The 17,333-nt window shown below is 39.4% G+C and overlaps 1 protein-coding gene across 3 annotated transcripts in view; it reads right to left on the reverse strand.

Annotated features, from left to right (window-relative positions):
* The window catches only part of VTI1A (vesicle transport through interaction with t-SNAREs 1A), a 388,014-nt gene that overhangs the window by 274,994 nt on the left and 95,687 nt on the right, over positions 1–17,333 (reverse strand). For all 3 annotated transcript variants that reach the window (XM_062213886.1, XM_062213885.1, XM_062213887.1), the window contains one exon: positions 16,037–16,121. In XM_062213886.1, the coding sequence (XP_062069870.1) occupies positions 16,037–16,121 (85 nt within the window). The remainder of the gene's footprint in view (positions 1–16,036; positions 16,122–17,333) is intronic.

Consider the following 17,333-nt stretch of genomic DNA (forward strand, 5'->3'; position numbering starts at 1 on the left):
CATATTGTTGTTTTCAGAACTACTAGAAGCATTTCAGAAGGGAAAGGTATGAGAGAAGAGAGAGGCAGGCAGGCAGACAGGAAGCAAGCAAGGAAGCAAACAATCTTAGAGCCCAAACCTGAGCAAGATGCTTTCAAATAGACAGGTCTATCAGTTATTTAAAGGTTGGTCATATTATCAACAGTGTCCATAAAAGAAAACATAAATGGGAGACCAGGTCTCTGGCAGTGACAATATTATACTCTGGTTCTCAGTAAGTAGAAGAGTACTCGGATTGCAATGTACTTTTTAAATCCATTTCAGAAGAGTTTTACATTTCAGAAAATCAGGAAACGTGACAAGTACAAAGTTCTCGTTTATTTCACACCCAGTTTCTCCCATGATTACATTTTATCTTGCAATAGTACATCTGCAATAGTTAACAAACAGACAGAGATTCATTATTATCAACTAAAATCCAAACATTACTCTTATTGCCTTAGTTTTTGTCTAATGTCCTTTTTCTGTTCCAGAATCCCATCCGGCATAACACATTATCTTTAATCACCATGTCTCCTAAGTTCCTCTTGGTTAGGACAATTTGCAATGCACTTGCAGCACAGGCTTTGGAAACGGTATATATAAATTTGCTGACTTGCATCTATTGTCAACACCGGAATAAAAACACTTACAGTTGAGACTGTTACAGATCTAAGAAATATAAATACATTGAAGAAGGGAATGAAAATGAATGCCTGGCCGAGAAGAAAGCAAACGATACCAGACTTTTTAATGTGTCTATTTATCGAAAGTAGATAAGAGAAATAGTTTCATTTTTCAAAAATCCTGTAAGATTACAACCACTGGTCTGGCCTATCAGCCATCTATGTGTTCACCTCTTCCCATTACATTGTTAAGTACTACCATTTTAATTAATTGCTGATGAGGTAGCAAAGTAGGCAAGAAAATAAATATATGGCAGAGGTGAGTAACTGCCCATCTATATTTGTTCTCCCTCCTGCATAGTATCAAATTGGGATTAGAAAATGTTCTTTCAGTTGGAACGGCAGCTAGTTCCTGCCAGGGGAACGTCAGAAGGATACTGGGAAGCCTTCACCGTGGATGTGTCTTCCGTGTTCTCTCTCTGCCTGGCTGCTGCCTAAGCAGAGAGGCTGTCAAGTCCCACTGCAAGGCAGTGCCACAAGACAGGAAAAATCTGGATTTCTGAATTACCACACAAAAGGCCAGCTGCTCACTTGCAACAGACAGCCTCTTCCAACAATGAGAAACAAATCTTCCTGCGAGAGTGCCCTGAAGTAACTGGACTTTGCAATGGCAGCTAGTATTTCCATGCAAGCTAGTACAAATGGCAACTAACTTTTACCAAGCACCTAGCATGGCCTTAATGTGGTACGGATGTTCTATATACTTTGGCTCATTTATCTCTCATGACAACTTCGACATTCAAGACATACAAGGATTTTTGTGTATCAGGAAACTAAGATTCAGAAAGGCTAAAGAACTTGCTCAAAGTCACACAGTTATTAAGTGGCAAGACCAAGATTTGAACCCAGGTCTGTCTAGTTGCAAAGCTCCAAGCACATTCCATTTTGCTTCACTGCAGGTGGAAGACAGGCAATCTGACTTGGCACTCAGATTAAAAAATAGTTCCTATGCATTTTATATAGGTAACTTTTTTATCCTCAAAGAAGAAGAAAAATTGCAGTGTGCTCTCCTAGTTTTCACGTGGAAGATATGCAGTCCCAATTTATAAGGGGTGGGTGTGAGGTGATGAGTTCGTTTTGAATTTGTTAGCATTTTTCAGATCTAGACGAGGTTATACAAAGATGTGGAAGAGAAGGATCACACTCCACCTTTGTAACCTGCTGATAATCTTACGGCATTTAATTTGAGTAGAGTTCAGCAACTTACGGAGGGCACGAAAGAACTATTGCTCCACAAGGTTTACAGTTAACAAAGGAGAGAACAGAAAGACTTACTTGTTCTCACAACAGTAAGAATTTAAAGAACTATATGGGGTGTGTATTCTACAGGAAGCCCAAGTAGGAAGAAAAATGAAACACTGTGCCTTGCACACAGCAATAAAAATGAGGGGATTCATTGTAGTAAGAAAATTCACAGCTGGCAGGCAATATCAGTGAGGCAATAAGATAGTTGATCCATCTTCATGCTTACCTTTTGGAGTCGTCGTTTTTTTTTTTTTTTTTTTAAGATCTCTTTTTTATATTAACAAAGTCACTCCAGTCAATCTCTTTAACTTACCTACATGAAAAATTTAGATGACTTTGTAAAAGTCCTATGCTAACTAAGGCCAGTAAGAAAAACTGACACATCCTTTAAATCGGTTAGCTTTCTTACTGAAAAATTGCTAGCTTGTTGGCTTGAGTAACAGGCTTACTCATCAACAGATCTGCAAAAGACACTCAACATTAGGGATGAGCCCAAGATATGCTAAATAAGGTAAAGGGAAAACAGAAAATACTGATTTCTTCATGAAATCTAATAAACTGTACGTTCTGGTTGTAAGGTGCATGGCATCTGGGGAAGAGTTCAGGGGAGGTCTGCTCAGTCTGATCCAGTAATGTGCATTTCAGATAAGTTAACTTATTGACTGATGACACATGAGGTAACAGATGTAAAAGTAGACTGAAAATTTTACAGCAGGATACACAATGCTGTTGTGTATGGGATCACTGTTATTTTTAGCACACTTCTAAAATGTATTAAATAAAATAACTGTATATATGATCATTAATGGATAGGTTAATTGGGCATGTTACTCTGAAATAATAAATTGGAGTGAAAATAAATATTATCACTTTCAAGTATACTTAATGACTGAGATGAATGTTAGATATGCCATAGGACACATGCTGAAAATTCTCACAAACCAAGCATTTGCCCCAAAGCCTAGCTTGGGGCATAGTTTACCCACCTTCTCTTCTCCCCTTCTCTTTACTTATTCCATCTCTTCGGAGTTTTTCTCTAACATAATGAAATAGGCTTGCTTACTTCCTCCATACTGGTTCAAAAATACTAATTATATTTGTTGTAAAGATATATAGCTATCTATTTCCCACACAGGCATTTTTTTTAAAGATACTCTATTCTATTAAAGGAACTTTATATTCCAAGTGCCTAGGACAGGGTAGTGCCAGGGTTTTTGCCTTCCTAAATGACATACAATCTATTTTTACCTTTTAGGTGGGTTAAATTTCCCCTCCACCCTATTTCAAATGCAAATTATGCTAATGATATTAATTTAAGGCAGTATTTTTCTTCCTATTTCAGAAATCAACTATTGCCCAGTACAAGGGTAATGAACCCAATTCTAATTTCTAAAGAGCTTACTAACTGTTTGCTGAATACATGTTAAGGATCCACTATGCTCTTCTTAAGTGCCACGTGCTTCAATTAACTTTGAAAATAGAAATAAAGAAAATTAGCTTCATTGCATTGATATTTTATGTGAATGGAAATCATAACCATTCAATGTGGATGGGGATGTTAGGTAAATGATCACAATGAAATGAGTGACCTGGAAGGTATGGTAAGACTACCTAACAACATGCTTTATTTTTCCTCCAAAAGGGACAATTTTCAAAGAGCTTTTTCCTTTTCTGGTTTCCAAGTGGTTTCTTCCTGTTTCTAAATAAATAGATATTTATTTAACTATGCCTTAGAGTTTATATCTTAAGATGCAAAAGGGCAGCTCAATGCCAAACATGAATGATGACCTACCACGACAGTCTCTTTGATAATGACTTGACTTAGAAAAACATATTCTTCAATAAAAAATTACTTTTTAATGTTAACTTTGTTCTCTTGTGCCAACAGTGGAAAACACTGTAGCCCAACAGGAAATATAGTCGAAAGCTTCAAATGTAGAGCACACAAAAAAAGCCATTTAAAAAGCTCATGCCCATCAAGTTTTCCACTTGATATAAGTCGTACACAAAGTCTTAGTCCAATGCGAACCCATGCTGTGACAATTCTGTAGCACCCACCTCAGAAAATTCTGTTAAATACATAAACACTGCTGAAAGGAAAACTTCTGGGCACTAGAATTCAGACTCAAAGGGAAAAATAAGCCTGATTAAAAAAAAAAAAAGCCCAAAGAAAGTTATATAAGTACAGTGCAACAAGGTCATAAGCTTAACCGTCCTTCACTGTAATATTTGAAAGTAAATTGGCATTTTAGCGATCTGCTTTGGTCGTCATTCTTTTTCTCAACTCAGAGATGCGAGAGAGTAAGAATGGCTTCATGTGTACCTTACAGACCAACTGGAAAAGCGATAGGCAAGGCACCTTTAAAAATGAGTGTAATGCTTTTTAATGGATTAAAAGTGAATCCTATGAATTCACTTGGACCACCTAAGGCGAAGGTTCTCCAAATAAGGTTTAAATGGCATTCTTTTCTTACCACTATAGAGCACACCAATATCTCAGAGAACCTCACAAATTTAATCACAACGTGAAAATACTCTTTAAGAGCTCTACCCCAAATGATAGTTGCCTCTATTCTCTTCAGAATAGAATCAGGCTTTTCAAGATAGTAGAATTTAACATGCTTGTAATTATAAAGTAAGTGATAAGTACACATCGAAAATAATTACTTTACAACTTGGGAAGACTTTTCTTTTTTTTTTTTTTTGACAGGCAGAGTGGACAGTGAGAGAGAGAGAGACAGAGAGAAAGGTCTTCCTTTGCCATTGGTTCACCCTCCAATGGCCGTCGCGGCCGGCGCATCTTGCTAATCTGAAGCCAGGAGCCAGGTGTTTCTCCTGGTCTCCCATGGGGTGCAGGGCCCAAGCACTTGGGCCATCCTCCACTGCACTCCCGGGCCATAACAGAGAGCTGGCCTGGAAGAGGGGCAACCAGGACAGAATCTGGCGCCCTGACCGGGACTAGAACCTGGTGTGCCGGCGCCACTAGGCGGAGGATAAGCCTGTTGAGCCACGGCGCCAGCCCAGGAAAACTTTTAAAAACTCACAGGATATGGTCATGCAAGTCTCAGCACTTAAAAAGTATCTATTCAAACAGAGATGTCCTTCAGATGCTGAAAACATTCCATCACCCAAAATAATGAAGAGAAACTCTTTTTTTTTTTTTTTTGTACAGGCAGAGTTAGATGGTGAGAGAGAGAGACAGAGAGAAAGGTCTTCCTTTTTCAGTTGGTTCACCCCCAAATGGCCGCTATGGCCAGCGCACTGTGCCGATCCGAAGCCAGGAGCCAGGTGCTTCCTCCTGGTCTCCCATGAGGGTTCAGGGCCCAAACACTTGGGCCATCCTCCACTGCCTTCCCAGGCCACAGCAGAGAGCTGGCCTGGAAGAGGAGCAACCAGGACAGCATCTGGCACCCCGACTGGGACTAGAACCCGGTGTGCCGGCGCCGCAGGTGGAGGATTAGCTTAGTGAGACACGGCGCCGGCCTAAAGTTTAATATTTCTAAAAAAAGTTTTTGTGTAAAGTTTATATGGTTGAATAAAATAAGTAGTTAATATTAGTTCAACTACACAATCCTATGTTTTTATAGAACATAAGATGCTAATTTGCTATTTCTCTAATAATTTGGACATGGCAGAATTTCTGAACTACATTCTGCACTTGCATCAGCATTAATGGACATAAAATTTGCTACTCAGAGAACCCATGACTGTGACAGCTGGCTTGTCTTGCTAGCTTTGTATCCCGGTAGCAACTAGCACTCAGCTGGACTCGATGAAAGCTTGTTGAATAATAAAACACAATATTCACCTTCTTTCATATAATCTCATACAACTCTCACTAATAACTGAGAATCAAGAAATTTATTCTTTTACCAATGCATAGATGCTCTAAGTGCAAGAAAGATGTCATGAATATTTTTTGAGTCTATTTTCTTGAAGTCTTAAAAATGACTTATCAGTAAACTCTGATATACTTTGCAGGAGATGTCAGTACAGTTCCAAGCTGGATGACAACATCAAAATGCTTCATCATTACTTTATATTATTGTGTATTCTTTTATCCATTAATCTTTTCTATAGATTATAAACTAATAGATTTGAGGATTTATATTTTCAAATCTACGTACTATATTCTACATAGCATGGTGAACCTTTAAAATGTTTTTTGAAGAGGAGAGTGAGGGAGGAAAGGAGGAAGAAGAGGAGAAAGATGATACAGTAAGGAGAGGGAGAATGGGATAAGGAGAGGGAGACGGTGTCAGTATATGTGCAGTAAACTGAGATGATCAAAAGAATGGCGTTGAGTCTGGTAACATCTTTACCTAAATAAATACTACCCAAAGTGACTAAAATTTCTGAATGAATTCTACAACAAGTTGATCAAAATAATAATAAGATGAGTTGAAAGAAAACATCAAGAAACAAAATATGGAGTGTGATAAAGTTGCAATATTGTGCTCTTAAACTGCACAACCTCCATGTAACCACACGAAAGGCTTTGGAACACTCCATCATTAGTTCAGCCAAGACTTGGAAACAAAGATATAAAGGAAGTCATCCCAACTATTAAAATGCACTTGTTCAGATTCTTTAAAATGTTCTGAACATGAAGCATATTTTGTTTGACTTGAAGAAAATTTAAGTGCATGCCATATATTGATTGCTTTTCCTGTAAGAACTCTTAAAATAGAGATGAAAATGAAACAGTAGTTCACAAATTATCTCATTCTCATTAAAAAGCTATACTATAAAATTTATTTGTTGGGGCCGGTATTGTGGCGTAGCAGGTAAAGCTGCCACCAGCAGTGCCAGCATCCCAGTTGAGCACCGGTTTGAGTCCTGGCTGCTCCACTTCCGATCCAGCTCTCTGCTACAGCCTGGGAAAGCAGTAGAAGATGGCCTGAATCCTTGGGCCCCTGCACCCACGTGGGAGACCCGAAAGAATCTCCTGGCTCCTGGCTTCAGATCGGCACAGCTCTGTCCAGTGAACCGGCAGGTGAAAAACTCTCTCTCTCTCTCTCTCTCTCTCTCTTCATGCTTCTCTGGCTAACACTGTTACTCCAAATGAATTAAAATTTTGATGAGATAACCATCAAGTGCAAAAATAATCTGAATATATCATGTAAAACATGCCAGTGGATATATATTCCTAAGATTAGATAACTATAACAGAGTTTAGACATTTTGAAATTAAAGTGAAATCCATACGTTTATTTATTTTTAAAGATTTATTTTACTAATTTGAAAGGTTAGAGTTACAGAGAGAGGTCTTCCATCCACTGGTTGACTCCACAAATGGCCACAATGGCCAAGGCTGGACCAGGCCAAAGCCAGGAGCCACTAGCTTCTTCCAGGTCTCTCACATGGATGCAGGGACCCAAGCACTTGGGCCATCCTCTGCTGCTTTCCTGGGCACATTAGCAGGACCTGGATAAGAAGTGGAGCAGCCAGAACTCTAACTGATGCCCATATGGGATGGTGGTGCTACAGGCAGCGGCTTAACCCTCTATGCCACAACACCGACCCCCATATTTCTATTTCTTTAAGAGATAATCTTCATAGTGAGAAACAGAACTTGTAAGGAAACTATCAAAACAAAAATGCACAGAATCCCCTGTCATTAAATCTACAACAAATAAGGTATGTGTAGTAAACATTTTGTTTTTTCTAAGAACATGCAGTTATACAACAGTGTCATTATTTTTACTCATAAAGTCATTTTTGCATTTCCCTAATGAAACAAGATATATTCTTGTAATAAATATGATTGTAAATGGTGTTAGATATAAGAGTAAAATGCGTTTGTCAAATATAAAGTTGGTATAATGAGTTCCTTTTGCGTTACAGGATACATTACTAGTTACTGAGTAATGTCTACTCACACACTCCTAACTAAGGCAACATGAAGAATCTTGGTAGCTCCTAAATAAGACCATCCTTATATCTAATGCCACTAATATTTACATTAAGAGATACAACCATATTTTTTATTTTAGAGTCAGTGCAGGTGCTAACTATATCTAGCTACCTGCCTTAAATTTTACACGCATTTACATGAAATTCAAAGCAGTGACTTTTTTCTACTACAAATAAACCACAGACTCAATACTAAAACCAAAAAAACAGGCATTTAACACTCAAATCATAGCTGGTCTTGATAAAAGCAGATTCTGATTCAGTAGACTTGGGGTTGGCCCTGAGATCCTGCAGTGCTTAAAAGTTCCCAGGTGATACCAATGTTGGTATCCAGACCCTCACTTTGGGTAAAGGAACTAACCCATTTCCTCCTTATATAAAAACAAAATTAACCAAAGTCACAGTATGCACTTAAAATCAGAACATATCTGAAACGAAGACAGAGATTTATAAAATACTATATTTTTATTAAGCAGTTAACTAACCCTTCTATATACACTGTGTCTCTCATGAACTCTGAAAAATAGGTATCATTAAACTGATGAAATTTTTACTTATTATATACTAAATCTATCTTCTGTATATAAAGATAATTGAAAATGAATCTTGATGTGAATGGAATGGGAGAGGGAGCAGGAGATGGGGGGGTGCGAGTGGGAGGGAAATTATGGGGGGGAAGCCATTGTAATCCATAAACTGTACTTTGGAAATTTATATTTACTAAATAAAAAAAAAAAAAGAAAAATAGGTATCATTGTCATCATTTTGCATACAAAGGACCATAATCCTAGTTTTCAACCCAGATTTACCATCACAAATGTCTGTTCCTGCCAGGCTGATGGACTGGACATTGTCTGTTTATAAAGCCCTACCAGGCCTGAATACTAATAAGTATGAGAACTCGGGTCAACTGTTAAAAGAATCAATGATGGATTTTGAGCTCCTTGTCTCTGATGCTGTTCAAAATGGATTTGATTTCTCCTACATGCTCACCATCAAATCCCTCCATCAGTAATTTCACCTGGCCAAAGGACCAAATCTGTGATTGCTGTAATAAACTTCTTCGTATGTCTCCTTGTTTCCACTCTTCAGCCCTCCACACCTATAACCCCCGCTGAGAGTCACTGGATGATCACATGATCACATGATCTCCTTGGACTGCAGACTTCTTCCCATATCCGATGGCTTCACTACCTGCTTCCTGCCTGAACACTAACCTAACCATGTACTAGCCCCCTTATCCCTTCACTCCAGCCAGGCTGGCCTTCTTTGTGCGGCCTGAACATCCCCAGCCCCTGTCATTTCAGAGCCTGGGCACTTGCTCTCCCCTCTGCCTGGCATGCATCATCTTTCCTGGATTCGCTTACAGACGGCTTCTTTGAACCATTCAAGACAGCTCACAGGCCGCTTCTCCGGGAGATCTTTTCAGACCAGCCAACCTATGGCAGCTTTCATCAGTTGCTCCTTAATACTCTGACTTATTTTACTACCATCTGAAATGAACCTGACCATTTATTTATTAATTTCAGAAAGTACCTGTCTCAGCCTGCCTACTTCCTCCCTGTAATAGAAGCAGCCTGAGACAAGGTACGTTCACTGTCTTCATTTACTATTGTAAACTCAGCACATGGCACAGAGTATTCAACAGTTGTTAAATAAATTATGGGGGAAAGAAATTAACAGAGGCAAGAACATGACACATTTTGACTACAACAGATCAGTTTGACAACTCTAGGTGTTGGATATTAGTGGCATTCGTATTTCAGAGCAGTCTATTGGCTAAGAATATGGAAATGAGATAGTCTGGCTGTACTATTTCCTAGCTTTGTAAGTGTGGGCAAATGACTTAATCTCTCAGTAGCTTGTTTTCTTACCTGCAAAATGAGAAAACAATCCCTATTTAGGGTCGTGCTAAAGAGTAACTAGAACAGGAATATACAGTACTGAAACAGAGAGTGGCCTCTATGAAGCGCTCAATCAACACTGTAGTATTTTCAACACTGCCAGTCACTACTCCCATAGGACCCTGGGTGAAGGATGGGGCACCTCTTCCTGAGGGCACAGAGGCTGGTGGAAGCCTAGCACTCTGTTGTAGAGACATCAATGGCCAAATGGGAGTCAAAGCCACTTGGCTCACAGTGATTACTGAGAGAAGGGACACTGACTCATAATGCTCAGGTCCCCAGGGATGTCAGGACCAAAGGCAGCAAATGGGACAAATCACGATTCCAAGAAATGAGGCTGAATGTGGGCAAACAAGTGGCTCCAAGCGCACTGGGCCCATCCAAAGCACAGGATCTTAAACTACACTGTATCCACTGAAAGGAGACAGGGAGTTTTGAATTTCTGCCCTTGTATAATTTTTCTTTCAGCATATTTCTTTTATCAATCATTCAGCTTCCAGTGGTTTTGTTCCTGATATAATTCTGGGATATTTACTTCAGGGAAAAAAGGAAATGTTATTTCAGACTAAAGGGCAGAAAACCCAAAGTTTTAAGTATTAAGTCTCTGACCTCAAACAAAGTAAGTTTTTCCACACATAAACGTCATAGTGCCTATTAGTAGTAACTGAAAGAAGGAAGACACGATTTTCCTCAGAGACAACAGGACGAGAGCTTAAGAGAAAAGTGAGCTCCATCTGGCCAATGGCTCAGGCAATTGCTCCCAAGGAGCCTCCATTAATGAATCTGGTAATTGTGTTTTTTAAAAAAAATATTTTTATTTACTCATCTTTATTTTATTTGAAGGCCTGAGGGAAGAGAAAGAGAGAAACAGAAACACACACGGAGTGCCTTCTATCTGCTGGTTCACTCCCCAAATGCCTACAACAGCCAGTATGGGGCCAGGCTGAAGGCAGGATCTCAGAATTCCATCTGGGTCTCTCCTATGTTGGTGGCAGAGGGACTCAAGTGCCTGAGCCACCACCTGTTGCCTCCCAGGATGCACATTAGCAGGAACCTAGATCAACAGCAGAGATGGAACCCAAACTCAGCGACTATGATATAAGATGTTGGCATCCAAAACAGTGTCTTAACTGCTATGCCAAATGCCCCCTGCTAATTTGCTTCTTGATAGAAATCTTAGTTTGCAATGTTCTAGTATATGCTTTTATTTTTTTAAATTAATTTATTTATTTTAAAGGCACAGTTATAGAAAGGCAGAGGCAAACAGACCGAGAGAGGTCCTCCATCCACTGGTTCACTCCCCAAATGGCTGCAACAGCCAGAGCTGGGCCGATCCGAAGCCAGGAGCCAGGACCTGCTTCTGGGTCTCCAACATGTGTGCAGAGGCCCAAAGATTTGGACCATCTTCTATTTCTTTCCCAGTCATAGCAGAGAGCTGGATCGGAAGTGGAGCTTGAACTGGCATCCATATAGGATGCCGGCACTGCAGGTGGTGGCTTTACCTACTACACCACAGCACCGGCCCCACCTGCTTTTATTTTAATGTCACTTATTCTTCTATCTGTCGTTTACTAGAATTGTTCAATTAACTTTGCCAGTCTTCTCTGATAGAAAGGATCCACAAAAAAACAAACAAACAAAAACCATGATTGGTGTTCAATTCAATGCATATCAGGGTGTTAATGGCACTCAGAATCATGTATTTTTTCCTCATACCAAACTCTGGATATATGTCCCTTTGCTGAGTAGCCATTCCTGAAGAGACAGTGACTGTTTGACAAAATAACGTAGAAACAAAAAGTGACTGGATTTTATTTTTTCTTATTTTCATTGAGAGAGAAAGAGAGAGATTGATTGATTGATTGATTGCCTCCACTGGTTCATTCCCCAAAAGCCTGCATCACCCAGGGCTGACTCACACCAAAACCAGGAGCCTGGAACTCAATCCAGATCTCCCTTGCAGGGATCCAAGTACTTGAGCCATTACCTGCTGCCTCCCAGGTTGTGCATTAGCAAGAGTGGAGCCGGGACTCAAACCCAGGCACTCTGATGCAGGATATGGGTGTCCCAAGTGACCTCTTAACCATTGCATTAAATGCCCGCCCCAAAACGGCTAAATTTTAGAAGATGAATTTCATTACTTGTTAAGAAGACCATCACATTCAAATACTCATTCCACACCATCCTGTCCCATTCCATACTATTCTCTGTATAAAATTTGTGAATTATGACCACTAAGTTAATGAATAGAAAAGTTTACAGATTTTTGTTGAAATCTTTGCCAATCATTATGAAGATTAAGTTAGTATCTTTGCTGATAGTAACTTATAAAAATGGCAACTTCTACAGAGCCCTCCTTAGATATGGTCTTATTTTACTTCATAATCTTACGGGATAGCAAGTATCTGATGTCAAGTTTCCATGTGGCAAATATCAGAGCATATGCAGAGAGGTTAAGGGAGTTCTCAAAGTAACACAGCTGACCAATGACAGGGCCAGATAATGGGATTTTTCTCTTTCTCTAGTTTAGTACATCAGGGAACAGTTGCCAGATTTTGTAGACAAGTAAAATTTCAAAAACAAAAACAGGAACCAAAAAACAACCAAATTTCAGAGGGTCCAAAATAGGCCTACCAGTTTCATTACTTTTCCAGGTGAAGAGAAAGCCAAACGTATATTTTCTATCTATTGCTACTGTATCATAAAACCATCCTTTCTTTTTTTAACCCCAAAATAGGAAAAATATTATCTTGGAAAAAGTAGAGCTCTTGTACTAAAAAAGAAAAAGATTTATTTATTTATTTATTTATTTATTTATTTGAGGTTGGGGAGGAAGAGAAAGAAAGAGAGAGAGAAGGAGAAATCGATCTTCCATCCACTTGTTCACCCCCCAAATGACTGCAATGCTTTGGACTGGTCCAGGCTGAAGCTGGAGCCTCAACCTCCATCTTGGTCTCCCACATCGGTGGCAGGGGCCCAAGCACTTGGGTCAATCCCTGCTGCTCTCCCAGACACATGAGCAGGGAGCTGGATTAGAAGTGGAGCAGCTGGGACGTGAACCAGTGCTCCGATATGGGATTCCAGGATTGCGAGCAGCAGCTTACCTCACTGCAGCACATACTGGCACCCGAGGCGCAGCACTTTAAATGAATAAAATACGCTTTACACAAAAATCAATACATTCTGCCCCATTTCTCAGTTTGCTGCAGATTGGTGAAAACTTGTAATATAAAACTAGTTCTCAGACTATAGTACTTGGAAACCATTTTCCTCTTTTGTGCTGTTTCAAAAATCATACTAGCTCTTCCATGTCTTTTCCTCAAGAAGGCATTAATTAATAAAAAGTATTCCTTTAGGGGCCAGTGCTGTGGCATAGTAGGTCAAGCATCCGCCTGTGGCACTGGCATCCCATATGGGCGCTGGTTCAAGACCCAGCTGCTCCACTTCTGATCCAGCTCCCTGCTAATGGCCTGGGAAAGCAGTGGATTAGGCCCCTGCACCCATGTGGGAGAGCCAGAGGAAGTTATTGGTTCCTTGCTTTGGATCGGCCAAGCTCCGGCCATTGTGGTCATTTGGGGAGTGAGCTAGCGGATGGAAGACCTCTCTCTGCTTCTCCATCTCTCTGCCTCTCAATCAAAAACATAAATCCTTTAAAAAGTCATTGTTCTTCTATTGCTACTGTAACAAAATGGTAAGTTCCATAAGTTTACATCAGTCAAAACACAAAGCCTTAGATAAAATAGGTACGATGAAGTTGAGGACTAGCAGGAGAGCAGACAATACAGAAGCAACAGGGTCACCACAGTGCATTGTTTCAACATTCCTTCAATAAGAAGCAGGACAGAAAGAATGTATTTTATCCTGCCTTCTCATTTTTCACTCCATCTGCAAACATGTCCAATAAAATGCATTAACATGATGGCTCCTGTCCATGCAGGAGCAGCAGCACATCTGTCTTTACCACCACAAGCCCATTCTTATTCTTCCCACACTTGGTTTTATACTCCTTCAGAAGTTCCCAAGTCTTATATGACAAATAAATGTCTAATTTTTTAAATCTTTATGGTTAATATACCATTGTGTTCTACGAAAAAGTCCAAGTGATGAGTTCCTTCCACTTTGGGAAGAAATTACATGAATGGCATAGTAAAAGGAAAAAAAAAAAAGACTCCCCACAACATACTTCATCAACCAAATCAAGCCCTGTGACCACTGTCATGGCAAGAAGACCCCTGACCCCAAGGCAGTCCCATGTGGAAAGAGGTTCACCACTGGATGTTCAGTCAAGGAAAGTCCCCCCCCCCTTTTTTTTTTTTGACAAGCAGAGTGGACAGTGAGAGAGAGAGAGACAGAGAGAAAGGTCTTCCTTTGCCATTGGTTCACCCTCCAATGGCCGCTGCGGCCGGCACATAGCACTGATCCGAAGCCAGGAGCCAGGTGCTTCTCCTGGTCTCCCATGGGGTGCAGGGCCCAAGCACTTGGGCCATCCTCCACTGCACTCCTGGGCCATAGCAGAGAGCTGGCCTGGAAGAGGGGCAACCGGGACAGAATCCGGCACCCCAACCGGGACTAGAATCTGGGGTGCCGGCGCTGCAGGCAGAGGATTAGCCTGTTGAGCCATGGCGCCGGCCCGGAAAGTCCCCTTAATGACTGTGATGTGCAGCAGAGACAGTGCCACATTTCCCAAGGATTGGCCAAGTAACATATTGGTTCTACTCCTTTAATATATATAAATTTCAGTCACACCAAAAAATTATTTTCTGTGAAATAAAGAAAGATTAAAGAGTGTATAACATCAAAGGCCATATACTAATAATACTTACATCTGTATATGTGCTTCACAGTGCATAAAACATTTAAACTATACCACAATTACTGGAGAATATTTTGAGATGAAGAGTATTATTTCTGCTTTATTGAAGAGAAGAAATTGAGGCTCAGAGAGTTCATGTGACTTACTCAGTATCACACAAACAAGAGCAGAACCACAGCTTGCTCCTGCGGTCTCATGTTCAGGGCTCTTTCCATACGTCACATTCTTCACAAAGTGACCCAAACAGAAAGGACACACAAAAGCTACCTTTTATTCTCATCAGGACAAAGAGCCAAGCTATCTATAACCTTAGAAAGACGGGCTGCCCATGTTTAGGAAAGTCTGTGGTGTCTTCAGTTTTCTCACCATTAATACAAAGCCAATATTGTTCAATATTCAGTTCCCTGGTGTCATCACATAAACCAGCCGATAGGGGCTGGCTACCCATGAACCCACAGAAAGAAAAACACTAGACATTCATCAAAGACATTATTTGGGATCACTTTCATTATACCTGCTCTTTCCAAATAAACATTTTTGTAACACTAAATTTGTAAAAAGTCAATGGAAATACTGTTGGTCACATATTTCAGTGGCTAGTATAACTGAGAGCAAACTATCCAAAATATTCAGAATAGATTATTTACAACCTATACTTTGCAAAACAAAACAAAAAGTATAGCTAAATAATAAGAAACTGATGACTACTATGGTGTTAATAGGTATTTATTTACTATGTAAAAACATAAAATCATTGCATGAACATTTATAATTGAAAAGCTTGTCTATTTTAAGTAGACTAGTCTTGGAAGTCAAACTGGAAATATGTTTTCTGAAATTAAAAACTAGTGTTAATTCAAACCAAAAGTTTGAATAGTATTAATTAATGCTAGTAAGATTATTATGAACATTAGCTTGCTGTGACTTTTTTTCCCATACCCAATTACACATTCTGTTCATAATTAAAAAAAAAATACAGAATCATTAGGAAACACTTCCAACACTAGGAAAAAATATGCAAAGTAAACTGGGTATCGTTATTTCTTTGTCCCAAGTTCACATCATTTAGACTGATTAAAATGTTAATTTTTACATATGTGAATAAAATGTAAAGGCGCAAACAACTGGAGGCAGCATGGTGTGCTAGCAATCATTGCGGGTGGGTAAACTGACAACATGTAACTGCATATTAAGACAAATGTAGAATTTAGACAAAGTATTCCATCTCTTTTCAGATGTATACTTTTAAACCTCAGGAACTGTTTTCAGTAGATGTCATGCCTTTTAACTTGAAAAAAGATAAGCGCAAATAAGCTCCCAATTGTCTCCCCAATATGTAAACCACATCTCGGGCTGCTGTCTCTGCTACTCCTTTGAAGTCTCCCTGAAATGTCATGTGTTGTGAAGACTGCTGTGCATAAGCAAGACAATTTGCTCACTCTCAGAATTCTTACCGGTTTCCACTGCTATTTGGTATCCAGCCTCTAGTCTCCGAGATGACCTTTCCAGCCTCTCTGTGTTATCGAGCAGATGTGCCCTCTGAAAAAGAAAAAGGGAGAAAAAAATCAGACAGCCGTCTACAATGTTCTTTTTTTGCCTTTTTTAAAAATAATGCCTTCCGATGCCCTAACATTTGTGGGTGGGGGTGTCATAACCCATTACAGTTAATTTTTAGCAACTCTTCCATTATAAGAACCTCTACAATGGACGGATTCCCAATCAATCATGTATGGACCATCCACTTTTTTTTTGTTTTAAAAGGCAACCTGTGGTGTATGTGGTCCTGATAAATCTTACTCCAAAACACTGCAAACATACGAAAACCAGAGCCAAAGGATATTTTGTGTTTCAGCTGAGATGAGATACTTGCATAGATCTGTGATCCCCATTTGTATTTTTAATGCAATCATTTCAAAAACCCATTTGTTTCTTTGATTCCTACAGAGAGTAATTTTTAAACAGAAACTTTATTTTTAAGAGAATGCTACTCAATTTTGGATGTGTAGCAAGATGCCATACAGAACAACATATGCTACTAAAACAGAATACTAAGCAGAACTTGTAGTTTTAGGACAACTCGGAACAACCAGCAAGAAACAAGAGACACGTGTTTCTCCATTTATACAGATGTACAAAACTGTGAATCTATTCCCAAATATAGATGGCATTAGGTTGAAGGTGAACTTTTAACATACAGTATTTCAGACTGTAACCTAAAACTAGAAAAGTTACATATACCTCTGTTCTCACTTTTACATTATGTTACATGGGGGAGATTAGAGGATTAGCCCCAAATTCTCAGCTTCCAGACTTTTTTTTTCTACATTGAGATTTTTTTTAAACTACACATTAGATCTCTTCGGGTTGCCCAAACAGACTTACAAGCTAATAATGACTGGGAATGAATAAGAATATATGCAAGTCCAGATACTTAGAAATACATGAGTATGTAGATCTGTATATGTGTATGTCTGTATATGTATACAAGTATTTAATAAATTAATACCTTCCCTGCTCAAATCAGTTTTGGTGCCCGGTCAAAAAGAAAGAAAAAAATGCAACCATAACTCCTGTAACTTTGTGTTGTTGACAGATGTCATTTAAAGTCGTGGAAATGCTTTCTAATAATAATAATAATAAAAAAAAGGAGGTGCCACACACATTATCTGAGTGGCTGTCGAGAGAAACGATCTACCTTGCTCTAATGAGCCCCCATGGATCTTGGAGATGCAAGCTGTATTGACATGCACA

This window comes from Lepus europaeus, chromosome 17, assembly GCF_033115175.1.
Source record: "Lepus europaeus isolate LE1 chromosome 17, mLepTim1.pri, whole genome shotgun sequence".
Classification (NCBI taxonomy): domain Eukaryota; kingdom Metazoa; phylum Chordata; class Mammalia; order Lagomorpha; family Leporidae; genus Lepus; species Lepus europaeus.